The sequence below is a fragment of the Anabas testudineus genome, chromosome 5 (assembly GCF_900324465.2).
Source record: "Anabas testudineus chromosome 5, fAnaTes1.2, whole genome shotgun sequence".
NCBI lineage: Eukaryota > Metazoa > Chordata > Actinopteri > Anabantiformes > Anabantidae > Anabas > Anabas testudineus.
In genome coordinates this window covers 9735599-9750139 of record NC_046614.1, presented here as the reverse complement: position 1 = coordinate 9750139, position 14541 = coordinate 9735599, and the positions used below count along the sequence as shown (strand labels likewise).

The window sequence follows — 14541 nt, the reverse complement described above, 5'->3', positions numbered from 1 at the left end:
TCAGTCCTTAACTGAATGTTATAACTCATATTAACACAAACTAAACATTTCACTCTTTAACTTAGTGATATGAAAATGTGGGTAGTTTATTTGTGTGAATAAAATATAATAGTGCACAGAGAAGAGATGCGGTCATGACTAACGTGACAATAAGCTTTATCAAGGCAGAAGTAAATAGTGAATTGAAGACATTTAATTTTCTTAAGAAATTATATTATACAGTATTTTGTCTTACTACCTGCTGCTCCACGCTCCTGTCCGGCAGGTGGCGCTATCATCAGTAATATCCGGAGAAGAAGAAGAAGAAGAAATGCGGAAGCGTCTGCGGTCATGATCAGCATGTTCTGTTTGTTTTCATTCTTCGAGGTTTTGAGCGTGTCGTCCGCACAAGTTTACGAAGCTCAAAATATCTCTATATAGCAGACATGCTGAAAATGTCGAACAGCAGACTCCAGACGTTTCGCAATCCGTTAACGGAGAGGTTAACCACCGTGGTTGTTGAAAGTTGAAACTATCGTAGAGGCGAACTGTGAGGAAAACAAGCGCCTGCGGAGTGTAGTGCACATGGTGCTCAGCCCAGAGATAAAGTTACCAAGAATAGGTTTGTCACTCTTAGTTAGAATACCGACCCGAAATATATAAGTTATTGAATTACAGCGGTGGAAAGTTATTTCGTCTGTATCAGCCCAGAAATAGGCTAGCCACTAGAAGCTGAACGTCCAGCTTGTATGCTTGTAAGTGCAATTCTTTTAAACTGTTCATTATCATAACCATTAATACAAATAGTATTAAAAAGAGATTAGTTGTAAATAGCAATTCATTAACAACAACAATACTATTAAACAGAAAAACATACACACTATTAAAAGGTTAAGCCCAAAGATTAACGATAATGCATATATCATAAAATAATATCAAGATTTTGTTATTGCTATTATCATTTTTATTATCTTGACAAAAGTCAGAAATATGAACAAAAACACAATACTTTTAGGATGATAAAACACAGGTGCATTTCATCTGTCATGTCTTTTTCAAACACACCCATTAAACACAGAGTTATAGTTGAATATGTAATGGCAACTCTAGGTTTCTGATGTCACTAAATAGCAATGGGAGTCAGGTCAGAGGTCAGACTTCAACCCAATAAAGATCCTGTAGAATGACACGAAGAGTGTCGTTCAGATAACACGTCCAAAGGATACGGCTGAGCTGAAGCTCTGTGAGGAAGAATGGTCCAGAGTTCCTCCTGGACGTTGTGCAGGTCTAATCGATAGTTACAGGTAGCACTCACTTATTGTTGGTAAAGTGGATCAATTAGTTATTAAAAATCTGTTGGGCATTTGGGTGAAGTACTTACACCAAAGTTTGAAGACATATAAACAAAGAAAAAAGAAAATAACTTTTTACTCAGATAAAAAAAAAAATCGATGCAAGAAATGTATAGTTGCTAAATATTCGTGTTTGTGTTTTTTCCTGTGACAGATGTTAATTAATACACCGGAGCAACTGCTGTTGTTAGAGAGCAGTCCCCTCAGCTGGACACATGGGTGTATGAATGTGAGGGCAGGTCCTCACTGAGCTAGATGCAGTCGCAGAAAGTGCAACACTGTGCTTCAGTGAAAGTCAGGAACCTCAAAAGGACAAAGGTAAACTTAGCAACGCCTTAGAATATACCTGCTTATGAATTGGATTACTAATTAAACAACAAATAATGAAAGACGGTCTTACCGGTGGTTGATATCCTTAAGCCCTTAAAGACTGGTGTGTAATGATTTGTTCACTTTGTGAGTCTCGTTTGATTTTAAAAGTTGAAGCATGAAATATTGATCAGCAAACTAATACCAGGAAGGAGCCATGCGGAGCAGCTTGATATCAAGGTACAAAACAGCAAAGAAGGAGGAGGAGATGAAAGCTGACACACTGCGGGAATACTGTGAAAATTTGTGTGTCAACCGGTGCCCCTGCGGTTTGGTCGTACACCATTGCAGAGCGTCACTGAACGCCGGTTCCTGGTCTGTCAGATCAGGTCTGGTCTGGCTCGTGCTATTGGCAAATCCAAGGAGAGATGATGGTGACAGGCACGTCGTGGTGTGATCTGTTTGTGTTCTCTGGAAAAGACCTGCTGGTGCAGCACATCCACAGAGGCTCTGCCATGATTCATCCCATGAAAAAGAAGTTTCATTTTTCTGTCATTACCTGCCAAGTCTTGTTTCAGAGTAATGTCTGAGAGCCTTGCCATACACTACATGTTGTGCCCTCGGATGCTTAAAGAATGGAAACATCCTGGACATTTCCTGAACACTAATGTTTACATTACTACATTATTAAAACAGTTTTCATTCATTTGCTTTGTCATTTTCTTTTTAAATCTTTTGTTTGAGGCATTTTGACATTGACTTTATTATCTGTTCCAAAATAAAAGCTCTTATTTCTAACTGGCCTGGTGTTGTTCCCCCTCTGCCCCTCTGTAGGGGGCGCTGTCTTCACTCGTGTCAGACAGCCGCAGATCTCTTTGGTTGGTATCAGATGACGTTGAGTGAAGCGGCGTGTGCTCGTTTCTTGTTTTCTCCAGCCGAGCAGAAAATAGAAAACGCCTGTCAGTAGAAGTGCTTCGTCATGTTTCACACTTCAGAAACCATTAGTCAGCAGGACGCACGCTTGACTGACCGGATGCTGTTGTCTTGAAATGATAAGATCGCCGCTTTCTCTCTCTCTCACACACACACACACACTCACACACACACTCTCTGTTGCTGCTGTAGTCGTGTGCCGCCTGTGCTGGAGCGATAATGGCTGTAAATAAAACGCACATCAGCGTCGCCTATGCCTCGGTTGGTGTCCTCTTCGGGTTTTCGGCTTTCCTCGTGTGGAACATCGTGTTCGACCAGCCGTGGACTGCAGCCATGGGAGGACTGTCAGGTCTGTTTACGTGTTGCCCTCAGCTTGTGTCACGGTAAAGCGGAGGTGTCCTGTCATCGACACCTTCAGCTCGACCTCCATCCTCACAGTTCAGACTCGCTTGTGAAGGACAGCAGTGTCATCTGTCACACACTTTCTAATAATGAGGCATTTCTAATACATGCTGGAGGAGATGTTTCCCTCTGCTCAACTGAGCATGAGCATGATAAAGAAACACACTTTAAATAAGCTTGGTATTGGAAATACCAACTATAGATTTAGTGTAATATTATGGTAGTTTTACTTGTTAAAACTGAAACTACAGTTTCTGAAGCATCTGAATTTTAGATGCACTTCAAAGCATTTATATTGTTTTGTCCTTTACAAGGAGGCGTTAGTTGCTTTTTTTATTTAAAGTCTCCACAAATTGTTTAGTTTCTATATAATTGATATTTTTAATAGAAATTAGAAAACAGATTGTCAGTTTTTATAAATGGCATTGTTAGATCCCATTTACTCTATTAGAAGAAGGGTGTTAAGGTAACTTCACGCACAGTTGTGCAACAGCCTGTGCCAAATCAACAGATCTGCACTTTGAGCCCAGGCTGAAGTTGGTCCAAATCTCTAACCTCTGCACTCATCCGCTCACAGGATGTACCGTAATCAGTTTTAGTTTTACTGTGATCATTTCCTAATGATAAAACGGACCACTCTCTGCTCTCTCGTGATTTTACAATTTCATAAAGTAACAAATGATCAAAGGTGCAAAATCCATTTCCTTCTGTCACAATTTGCCTATAATTGACACACTGGGGGCAAAAGCTGGGTCAGCTTTTCAGGGCAGAGCAGCTTCACACCACTACGTCTGTTAAAAAAAGGGGGGTAACTAACTGACTGAGTAATTGGCAGCGTGCTGTGTCATCTCACAACATGTCAGCCACTGGAAAATTCACACTCACCACTCATACAATCAAGTTCATGACCACCAGACTCAGGTCAGTGGCTGTTGTATGGTTAACTTCAGTTAACAGCAACTCAATGAACTGTCCCTGAAGGTGCTTTTGCATTTTGTAGCTCATTGTATGCTCATCATTTGCCAAGCGTATTCTCAGTTTGTAATATTTAGTTTTTCTTCCACTGGTTTCCTTTCATTTCAGGCAGGAAACTTCAACGTTGGATCTGTGCCCCCTTAATTTAGACAACATTGTTGTTTCCATGCCATCCATGTCTGCTTATTGTTTGACTTCAGGGTTTGTTGTTATAACAGCAATAGCTTTTGAATTCAGTTTTCAGAACACTCTGCCCCTCGTTCTAAGTGTATTTCAATATAACAGTAAAAGGAAAAGAATGTTTCGCGTTTCTCGATGGGGATTTTCACTGCGTATGGAAATAACAGAGAAATAATCGCTACCTCACGTGTTTAATAGGTCAGAAATGTCTGTGTTTGTGTGTTTTTCTGTGTCTGCTATATATAGTAAAGCTCCCTTGCCTTTGTCCCTCAGGTGTGCTGGCACTTTGGACCCTGATCACTCACATCATGTATCTGCAGGACTACTGGAGGACCTGGCTCAAGGGTCTCAAGTTCTTCTTCTTCATCGGGGTTTTCTTCTCTCTGCTGGCAGTTGTCGCCTTCATCACATTCCTCTCTATTGCCATCAACAACAAAGAGTGTAAGTTTTTGCTGCCGCTGTCCAAATAGCATGTTGGTGACTGGGCCCCCTGGTTACAACTCTTAAAGTGACATCATAAAATGATATGAACAACACAGCGCTTCACTCATGTGGAAGCCTTTTTAAGGCAGGCCTGTTGGTACCCTTGTGCACAAAGTCATGTCAATAAACAAACGTTTTACTGAGTTTGTTGGTGAAGAACGTACCTGGTCTACACAGGTCATTAACATCAACTTTATTCAGCAACCCTAGGATGAGCTGAAATGGTAAATGCGAGTCAGAGCTCACAGCTAAAAGTCATTTTGCACTTAAATGAAAAATCTCCTTCAATCCTTCTTCAATCTTTTTCCTTTTAAATTATAGTAATTATATGGTTTTTAATTTTCATTTCAATTTCTAATGAAATGTTTTTAATTAGGAGAGCTCTGTCATTATTTTACTAGGCTGTAGTACAGAAACAGGACAGATGAATGCCTCAGTGTGAAAACGTCACCGCTCTGGTCTGCAGAGAGCTGGATTCTAACCTGTGACTCTGTTCCTCCCACAGCCCTGACTGATCCTCAGAGTCTCTACTTGGCCTGTGTGTGGAGCTTCATGAGCCTGAAGTGGTCCTTCGTGCTCGCCTTTGGTGCTCACCGCTACAGGAAAGAGTTTGCGGACATCAGTATCCTTAGTGACTTCTGAGGGCACTTAAACATCCCACAGAAACTGCACAGACTCCGCAGTGCACACACTGTGCTAGGTTCTCAACCTGAAGAATATCGGTGGGAAAGTGACACTTTGAGAGGAGTCAGAGGAATCGGGTTGAAGTGATTTGTGTTGTCGGTGAGCACCCGTGTCTCCCTGAAACCTCCTCCTTGTTTTTTTACATGTGCAGATTTTGTTGATGACTCAGCCACTTTACTGACAGACCCAGCCTTGTTTTATATGACCCTCGATAGTTTTTATTCTCGTCCACTTTCACATCCTCCGCTTCATGCCTAGTCCTCATGACAAGATAATTTGCTCATTTTTAACCATGACTCAGTGAAGGACATTTTCAGTTGCAGTTTGAGACCGTAGCCTCTAGAGGGAGTCCTTCTTCCAGAAATTAAAGAACATCCACCGCACATGCACCCGTATTGTCTTTGTTGTTTCTCTAATACTGAATGAAATAACTTTGTAGCAGACATTTTTCCAACACAAGCAGCCCACACAAATGACAAAGTGTGTATATCGCAATGCTGAATCCACTGCTTTAAATCTGATGCACATCCACGCGCTGTTTTAACAGCGTGTGTCAGGGTCACTCAAAATCCTGCAGCATCAGTGTGAATGCTTTAATGTACAGTGCCACATGTCCTGGGTCATTATATTAGTGGACTATGAGTGAATATTTTAATTGTAAAGAATACATTTTGTATGATTTTGTAATGAGAAGATGTTGAAGATGCATGCTTATGTATTCCTGATGTCTTATGATCTGTGTCGTTTTCATCAAATCCACTCATGATATTTTAACATCTCTGCTTAGTGAGACTATTTTAAGGTATTTTCTTTTAAATGTTTAGCTTTGTACTCTACAATGTTAAAAATGAAGTGTAACATTGTGTGTCCACATGAATCACTTGCCTGAATGTCGTGGACGAGGACGTGTTTGTACAGGAGTGAGCCTGAAAATCACATTAATACGATGTGTGTTTTTTGCAGTCTTCTTACACGGGGGTGTTTTTAGTTTTTGTTTTTGTTTTTGTTTTTCCGAATGCAGTCTGAAGATATCTATACCAGTGGCTAATAACTGTTTCTCTTTTTGAAGAAGGAACGTGTCGACATCTTTTACAGTTTCTGTTCCTTTAAGTAATTTCTAATTTTAAAGGAAATGCTACAGCAAAAACACTGTTCTTTATTTTCATCACGACTTGTGACTTTCATGCGCTGTAAATTCCTCACAGTGTCAACGAAGCAGATTGACGCTGCTACACATTCTTCTCCCCGCTAAGCTCACGCCAGGAGGGTCAGTTTTGGGCATTAGTGTGGGATTCGCGCCATGAGAGCAATGAAACCACCCTTTCCACCCACCCATGCCACATTTATGAAGAAAAAAATATATATACCAAAAAAAAAAAAAAACACCCCACGACGTTGCAATCTCAACACTAAATGCAGCCCAATAACCTGCACTTTGAAGTCAGGCAATTATTCCATCCATTCACATTTTTATTTTGTCCCTCAAAGGAGGTGCGGGGGGGGGTGGTGGCGGCTGCAGAATCTTTTTGTGGTGTATGATTTTGTTAGGACAGCTGCCTGATAGAAGGACTTTGTAGTTGATGTGAAAAATATGTGACTGATACATTAAGACGCTGTCGTTTTTTGGTGCATTACAACTAATTAATGATTCGTTTGCGGAACAGGATCTTGTGGAAAAATGTTTCTCATAAATATCCACCCTGCAGATGTTCAGAGAAAAAAAAAACACTACTATGCTAGGTGCTGGGGGAAAGTAAATCTGGCACAGTGTTTCATTATTTACTAGAAATATCTGTGACTTTGATCCTTAAGAAGCCATTATCATTATTTCACTTTGTTAGTTGCGTTCTTGCACCCTTCCCCTGTGTTTTAAGGACATTTTGGTGGTACTTACATGTTAATTACATTGCACTGGTTTGTTTGTAAGCCTCCAGAGTCTCATTGCATCAAGGTAATTGCGATGTTGTGGTTAAATCACCATGGCAACATTTTTTTATCTGGCCGTTATAAACTTCGGCATTAAGAAACTGCAAAACAATCCGGCTCACTTTCCACTGAGCAAGCTGGGGGCTTTGGAACCAAAGGCGTCCTATTAAGTTTATACACCAGCCTGTAAAAGGAGTATGTGTATATGTGTGTGTGTGTGTGTAAAGAGAGGGAGGGGTCTTGTTTTATTCAATTATGGGAGTCCTTTCTACTCAAATCAAGGAAGGAAGTTGTCTCAAGTGTTGACTGGCAGTCTGTCAGTGTGGTCAGAGTGGAAACAATAGTTTATACATCGAAATAAGACAAATATCCTAAACATCCTGTACAATTAGATACTACGGAGCAACAACAGCTGAATTTACATCTATAACAAACAACCTACAGGGGAGTTTGTTTTGCACACACATACTTGTTTAACAGATGACATCAGAATCCAAGTATCTGAAATAATTCATGGAGGATATGAACACACCGCACCTTTGTGAACGTCCACCTGTCTGCTCTCACGGTTGTTTATGTGAGATCACACACTAATATGAGATGTTTGTGTATGTGTTTACATAAAGCGAAGTAATAGCAGCACATTGTATGATGATCTATTTGTATGATGGGTACTGACCACCAGTCAATTTAAAAGCTGTGAGAGATGCACTGAGATCTTTTACTTTACTAAAAGTGATAAAATATTTCATAGGTGAAACACCTGCATTCATAATTTTACAAATTTTAAAAGCATTAGCAGTAAAATGTCCACTGACTGATTAAAATCAAGTCATTTTTACTCATGTTTTTAGGTGCTTTTATTTTAATCAGTGGCAAGAAAAAACCTTAAGGAATTTCATGGTTTTCTGCATTCATTTGTCATAAAATATGATCTGATCTTCATCTAAGTCAAGAGTATTAACAAACATAATGTGCCTAAAATAATAATACAAAATGTATCTTTCACATCTTTGTTAAGAACAATTCAATTAAATTTTTTTGTATAGCGCCAAATCACAACAGAAGTCATCTCAAGGCACTTCGCAGTTTAAGGTTTAAATCTCTGTAATCCTTACAGAGTCTAATTATAATAAAAATGATGTAGAAAACCCAACAATCCTATTTGACCAACCATAGAAACCTCTAATATAGAGACCTCTAAAAAGCTCATTAAGCATTAGCATACCAGGAAGAAAACTAGTTTGGAGGTGTGGATTAGAGCTACTTTAATTGACAAAAAACACTCAGACCTTGCTCCACATAAGAAGAAAATTCTTATGTGAGCTTTGCCTCACCAAAACATCAAGAATTGTTGATTTACATAAAGCTGGAAAGGGTTACAGAGTGATATCAAAGACTTTAGAAATTAACCAGTCTACAGTTAGACAAACAATCTACAAATGGAGACACTTTGAGACTGTGGATACTCTACCAAGAAGAGGGGTGGCCAGTCAAAATGACCCCAAGAGACAACAAACACTCATTAATGAGATAAAGAAACTACCTGTGTGACAGTCAAAGATTTGAAGGCATCAATGGAACTGGCTTACATCTGTGTTTATGAGTCTACAGTAGGTATAACATTGAACTAGCAGGGTGTCTATAGCAGGACACCAAGAAGGAAGCTGCTGCTTAATAAAAAGAACAATGCTGCACGCCTGAAGTTTGCTTAAGTGCCCATTGACACTCCACAGCAGTATTGACAGTATTGATGAAACTATATTCAACTATTCAGAAAGAACACACAGCCCTACATCTAACATAAAAAGGTCACAGCATGTCATCATGAAAACATCATCCCAACTGTACAGTATGGTGGAGGAAACATCATTATTTGGGCCTGCTTTGCTGCATCAGCAGGCCCAGTTATTAATTCCAAGGGTTCACATACTTTTTCCACTAGCACTATGAGATTTTTTTGGTTGTTTTCAATAAAGACATGAAAGATCAGAACTATTTTTGTGTTATTACTTTAGGCACATTGTATTTGGTAAAATGCTTGACTTAGATGAAGATAAGATCATATTTTATGACAAATTATTGCAGAAAACCATGAAATTCTAAAAGGTTCACATACTTCTTGCCACTGTTTTGTACATTTCATAGTAAAACATTCTGCATCTGCTGAACAGCTACAGTTAGAGTTCAATTTCTGACAGATGGACAACTCTACTTTTTTTATTATTTTACTTCAAGCTAATATTGAATGCAGGATGTTTACTTGGAACAGTGTTAGAGTATGGTATTTCTACTTTTCTTAAATTTTAGAATAATTATTTGTCAACTTTTTCCACTATTGCTGAACATCTAAACTGTCTTTGAGTTATAACCGAGAGGCATATCCTACTTACAGCAGATTCCTACTTAGTACTTATTTCAGTAAGTAGGAATACTGCACTGATAATTTTACTTCAGTAAAAATACTCATTAGGCAGCAGAACGGACCATAGATCATTGTAGCTGACTGACAAACTTGTTTATATACTGTTGACTAGTTTGAGTCGTGGCAAAGTAACTACAGTAACCACCACACTTACATAAATGTAGTAAAGTAGAAAGTAAAATCACCCTCTAAAATCTAATGTAGTAGAAGTATAAATTAGTATGAAGTGGAAATAATCAAATTAAGCACTTTAAAGATGTATTTGAGTAGAAGTATTTAGTTACTTTCTGAAACTGATGAAAAGGACATAGAGATTCACAGTTCTGGGTCTGTGATGCCTGCTGGCTGACAGTTTCAAATGCAAAATATGAACATTGGTATTAATAATATAAAAGTGAAGCGTTTGATCTATAAAAAGAAGCACCAGGAGGAAAAATGCTAAATGAAAAGCAAACATCTTGAATTGGTGGAGAACCAGATGGCCTCTTTGACATTAAGAAGCCTCCTTGGCATTTTAAGAAGGCAGTCCCAGAATGATTTCCGAGGAACTTCCGCAAAGCGTGGTACAAAGCCCACAGATATTTAAGCAATATCCATAGCAATTTACTGTTTTATTTACAAACTGAAACATATGTTTCTAGGCCTCTGCTGCAGCCCCCTCCCCCCATCTCTCCTTATTACCATGCTGATTTACTGCTGCAGGATTTCTCCCACACTATTTTCCCTGTCTTTTCCCCAGTTTCTTAGCATCTGTCCATCTTTGTCATCTTCTCCCATCACTCATCGTCCGTCAGTCAAACGTTAGCCTTCCGCACATGCCCCACCTTGACTTTCAGCTATTGTTTTTGCCTTGTGTTTCCGTTTGCAATGCCGTCTGTGCCTCTGGGAGAACTGAAAGCTTGCATCTGAAACATTTTAGAGAGACACATATTTGCTGTTTTAGAGCACAAAGGGATATGCCATGGCAGAGGCTGTTTGAAGTGGCTTCACAGGGGGAACCAGAACCAGAGCGAGGGATTTTGAGAAACCATAAAGAAACGTAAGCGCAATGTAACTTTGGTAAGGTCATGTAATCTAATGGAAGTGGGGATTGATTCAATGTGAAAGCAGACCACTTTGATGTTGGTTCTGTTGACGTTTCTAATGCAATAGCTCTGTTTGTCTGAAACGCAGCATTCCTTTCTACCTTGCAGACAATGCTGCACTGTGTGTTTGACAGGACTGGATGCGTGATAGTGCCTAATCCCAGTGATTCCAGATTGACGCTGTTTCCAGTGACCAGTATTTAAAGTGTGAGGCTGGAGGCAGCAACAGTTGACTCCCTGATGGGCTCCTAATCTGAAGACTCGATCCTAAAACTGCTTTTATGATGTGAGGGTTTTGTTTTTTGTGAAGGAGAAAAAAGATGGTTCATTCAGACATTATGTACAAAGCACATTGTTGTTGGCTACCTGGACAAGGAAATTAGCATTTAAATAAACATGTTACATTATACTTGACGGTGGTTTTGATCCCTATTTTATCCATGAACTCCTATGGGTTTCGGTGATTGGCTGTTGTCATTTTGTTGCAAGCGTTGTCATTTTTATGAAAGTTCTTCTGTAAGTAATAGTCTTGTGGCTTGATAAGCTCTTTTCTGAAATTCACGCTGAAACGGGATTTTCCAGCCGCAGTGGCCACATGGTCAGTTCTGATCTGATGACTCACTGAGAGCCTTATTAGTGTTACCAAAGAAAGTGAAGCAAACAGGTTGATGCTGAACAGCTGACTTAGCAGTAAAACGTACTTTCATGTCATGCTTTTCTATATATAGTTTTTGCATAATGTCTGTCTGTTTTTGCCGAGCTGATTAGACCCAGAAACATGAACTGATCTACAGCGCAGGTTCTGTTATTTCTACAGAAAGCCGTGTCCAGCTGTTCTTCTTATGCGTTGTCCAAGTTTCACATGCGAACAGAGAGTGTACGGCCATGATCTGGCCGTAACCGGACATGAAATGATTCATTCTCATTCACACATGTCCAGCCGGAAACATTTAACCACAATCTTAGAGTTTGAAGTTGTCTGCGACATTTACTAATATCTACGAATATTGCTCATCAATGAGCAATTAAAACGCCCTTATATTGTTTGCAATGACGTACAGTATGTCATAAAACGGTTACCTGTTTATGTAACTGTTAAACAGCCACTGGTTATCATAACCTTCTCTGAGAGGTTAGGAAAGCGGTGCCCCACTCGCAGTGGATGCCTGCTTGTAACTACCGCACACTGTTTCTTCCCTGGCTGTCTCAGAGTGAGGTTTAAACCAACCTAACCTGCTGCTTAGCAAACACCAGCTCAGCATGCTCTATCCCCAGCTCAGCTGTAAGCTCCACTGGGACTGTTTGTAATGTGCCATGGTCAGACCCCAGCACTTAAACACTGTAATCAGAGCCAGAGCAGGATACAGGCTAAATTACACATGAAAGCAGCAACATTTGAAGGAAGCTTGAGCACTAAATATTATGATAAATTATGGTCCAATAGGAGAAGATAAGTCACAGCTAAATGAGAATAATACATGCTTGCATGCGGCGGCTGAGGGAAGTGTCTTTAATGTAAGATTCTGAGTTATAGTGGAATCTATGTAAAAACGTACCAGAATAAAACAATCTTACCTCAAGGTCCAGTTAGGAGCTTACTGGAGGTTTTGATCCCACTCGCCAGCTGTAACTGAAAGTTTGAATCTTTAACCTTTAGGCCCAGAAAACCAGAAATCATATTTCTTTATTTTATTAATTAATAACTATCCCGAGGAACTCATAAGCGCACATCTACATTAAATGTTTGCAACTAAAACCAATAAGTGGAGCTCAGGCGAACCAGTAGCTACACACAGAGATGTGAAATAATAAAACTGTAAAATAAAAAGTCCCATTATTCCTGGTAAACAGCTGACAGCAGCTTTTAGTGTTTTTGCACGAATCTAAATGTAAACAAATGAAAAAAAAAGTTAATTAATGAACCTCAACTGAACTGGTAGATGAATTTGAACATGAATGGCTGTTTTCTGCTGTTTCCAGTGTTTATGCTAAGCTCACCATCTGTTGGCTGTAGCTTCATTTTTAGCACACTAAGGTGAGAGTGGCATCAATCCTCTCATCTAAGTGTCTGCAGAATGAGGCGAGTTTTTATTTCAGCTGGTCAAAAGACAGGACAGGACAAGACTTGATTCTGTGTTTATCGACTTTTCCACTCAACATCTACACCCGAAGTTTGCACTTCTAGCACCTCATTATTAGTTGGCAGGCCTCCCCCATTCATCCCATCCAGTCCCATCACCACCATCCCCCCATCTACCGTGCACCTTCGCCCCCCCCCCCTGCCCGCCCCGCTCCTCCTGAACCTCTCTAAGTGGATACCCCACAGGAAGGGCTTCTCCAGGGGGGAAATGGGTCCCAGATGTCTGCTTTTGTGCCACTATAGGCTCCTCGGGAGGGATGGAGCCACGGCAGGATGGGTATGAGAGGGCTAGGAGAAGGGGGGGGGGGGGGGGGTGCAGTGTGCAAACATCAATAACAGCAGCCGGGAGGGTGAAGAAACTCCCAGGGTGAAGGTGAGCAGGAATGTAATGATCGGTTCCTTTTGTTGAGCCAGTGTGGATTTCCACACACATCACCAGTGTCACAGTGCGGGGCTCCCACCATGTCAGTACGTCAGTGCTGCGCGTCGATCTCTCGCCGTATGACGGTAATAGAACTGACTGCATTACAAACCTAAAGAAAAAAAAATGAAACTTTTTTTTTTTTCCCTAAACTTCAAAGTAGGAACATGGCCCCTCTTCAGTGCTGTATTTCAATTCAGGGCCAAACCATATGGTGGAGAGACAGAAACAGACAATACATCGGTCTTCTTTGATATTCAACCCCCCCCCCCCCCCCCCCCTATGTGTGTGTGTGTGTGTGTGTGTGTGCGTAAGTCTATATATATTGAAATATACTGATATGTGTATGATCTATTTTCAGCTGCAGAAAATGGTTGATTATAACCCCCGTCGAACTGAAACGAAGAGGCGAGCGGGGCCTGAGTGTTTAGTGAAACATTATGTCAAGACTCTGACAAGGAAATGAAATGTGCAACATCAATCAGCCTATGAGGACAGAGATCAAACGAGCCTCCACACTCCTGCATCTGGTTCTGCTTGGACAGCCTCACTTTTTCCCCCCCTTTCTCCCTCTCCTTTCTTCTCCTTTTCTTTTCCCCTTTTCTTATTCTTATCCCATTCTCTTGCTCTTTTTTCTCCCCTTCTGTTCTTCAATGTGCCACGACATTCCCGCTGGCCTACTCGCCTTGTTAGCTCATTTTTTCCATGAAGGTGGCACAGAGCCACAATTTCACTAAAACCAAGAGGCAGCTCCTGAGATTAGCCTCTGCAACAATGACTTTCGTGTCCCTCAACTGTCTCCACCAGGGCTCCCAGTAAGCCCCTCATCCAATACCAGATAATCCTGGAGCTGACTTGGCCTGTTATGTAAATGCAACCTTGTCTCTGTCCGTCGCTTCGCGTTGATGACCAGATGAGCTTTCGCTTTTCTTTTTTTTTTTCAAGTTGATTGAACCCAACTGGGATTTGCGCTCCTTTCCGCTCAGCATTGCTCTGTGAACGAAATGTAAACCAGTGCAATCATGGGGCTCATCAAAAATCTTCTGAACCATTCTCTTCACAAACGACCCTCCAAATGCTGCGTCAATCATACCCAAGCTGTCGGCTAGAAGCTGTCAAGGAGCATGTAGAGAATGATTTGAGTTTTAGTCACTACCTATGCATATGTCTCCCACTTTCTGGTCAAGTGTTCTCTCCTTTTTTATGTACTGTCTCTGGACAGTCACTGCATTAACATCAGCTTTTGA

At 40.6% G+C, this 14541-nt stretch overlaps 1 protein-coding gene across 3 annotated transcripts; it reads left to right on the top strand.

Annotated features, from left to right (window-relative positions):
* Positions 1–319: 319 nt before the first annotated feature.
* On the top strand, positions 320–8106 carry LOC113154335 (heme transporter hrg1-A-like). 3 transcript variants are annotated; one of them, XM_026348467.2, is made up of 4 exons: positions 320–734; positions 1486–2922; positions 4404–4571; positions 5119–8106. In XM_026348467.2, the coding sequence occupies exons 2-4, from the start codon at positions 2793–2795 to the stop codon at positions 5253–5255; spliced, it is 435 nt and encodes a 144-aa protein (XP_026204252.1). In that variant the 5' UTR covers positions 320–734; positions 1486–2792; the 3' UTR covers positions 5256–8106. The 3 variants fall into 3 exon arrangements, with proteins under 3 accessions (XP_026204252.1, XP_026204253.1, XP_026204254.1); XM_026348468.2 differs by having other exon boundaries at positions 320–1283; XM_026348469.2 differs by having other exon boundaries at positions 320–1649; positions 1849–2922.
* The last annotated feature ends 6435 nt before the right edge of the window (positions 8107–14541 follow it).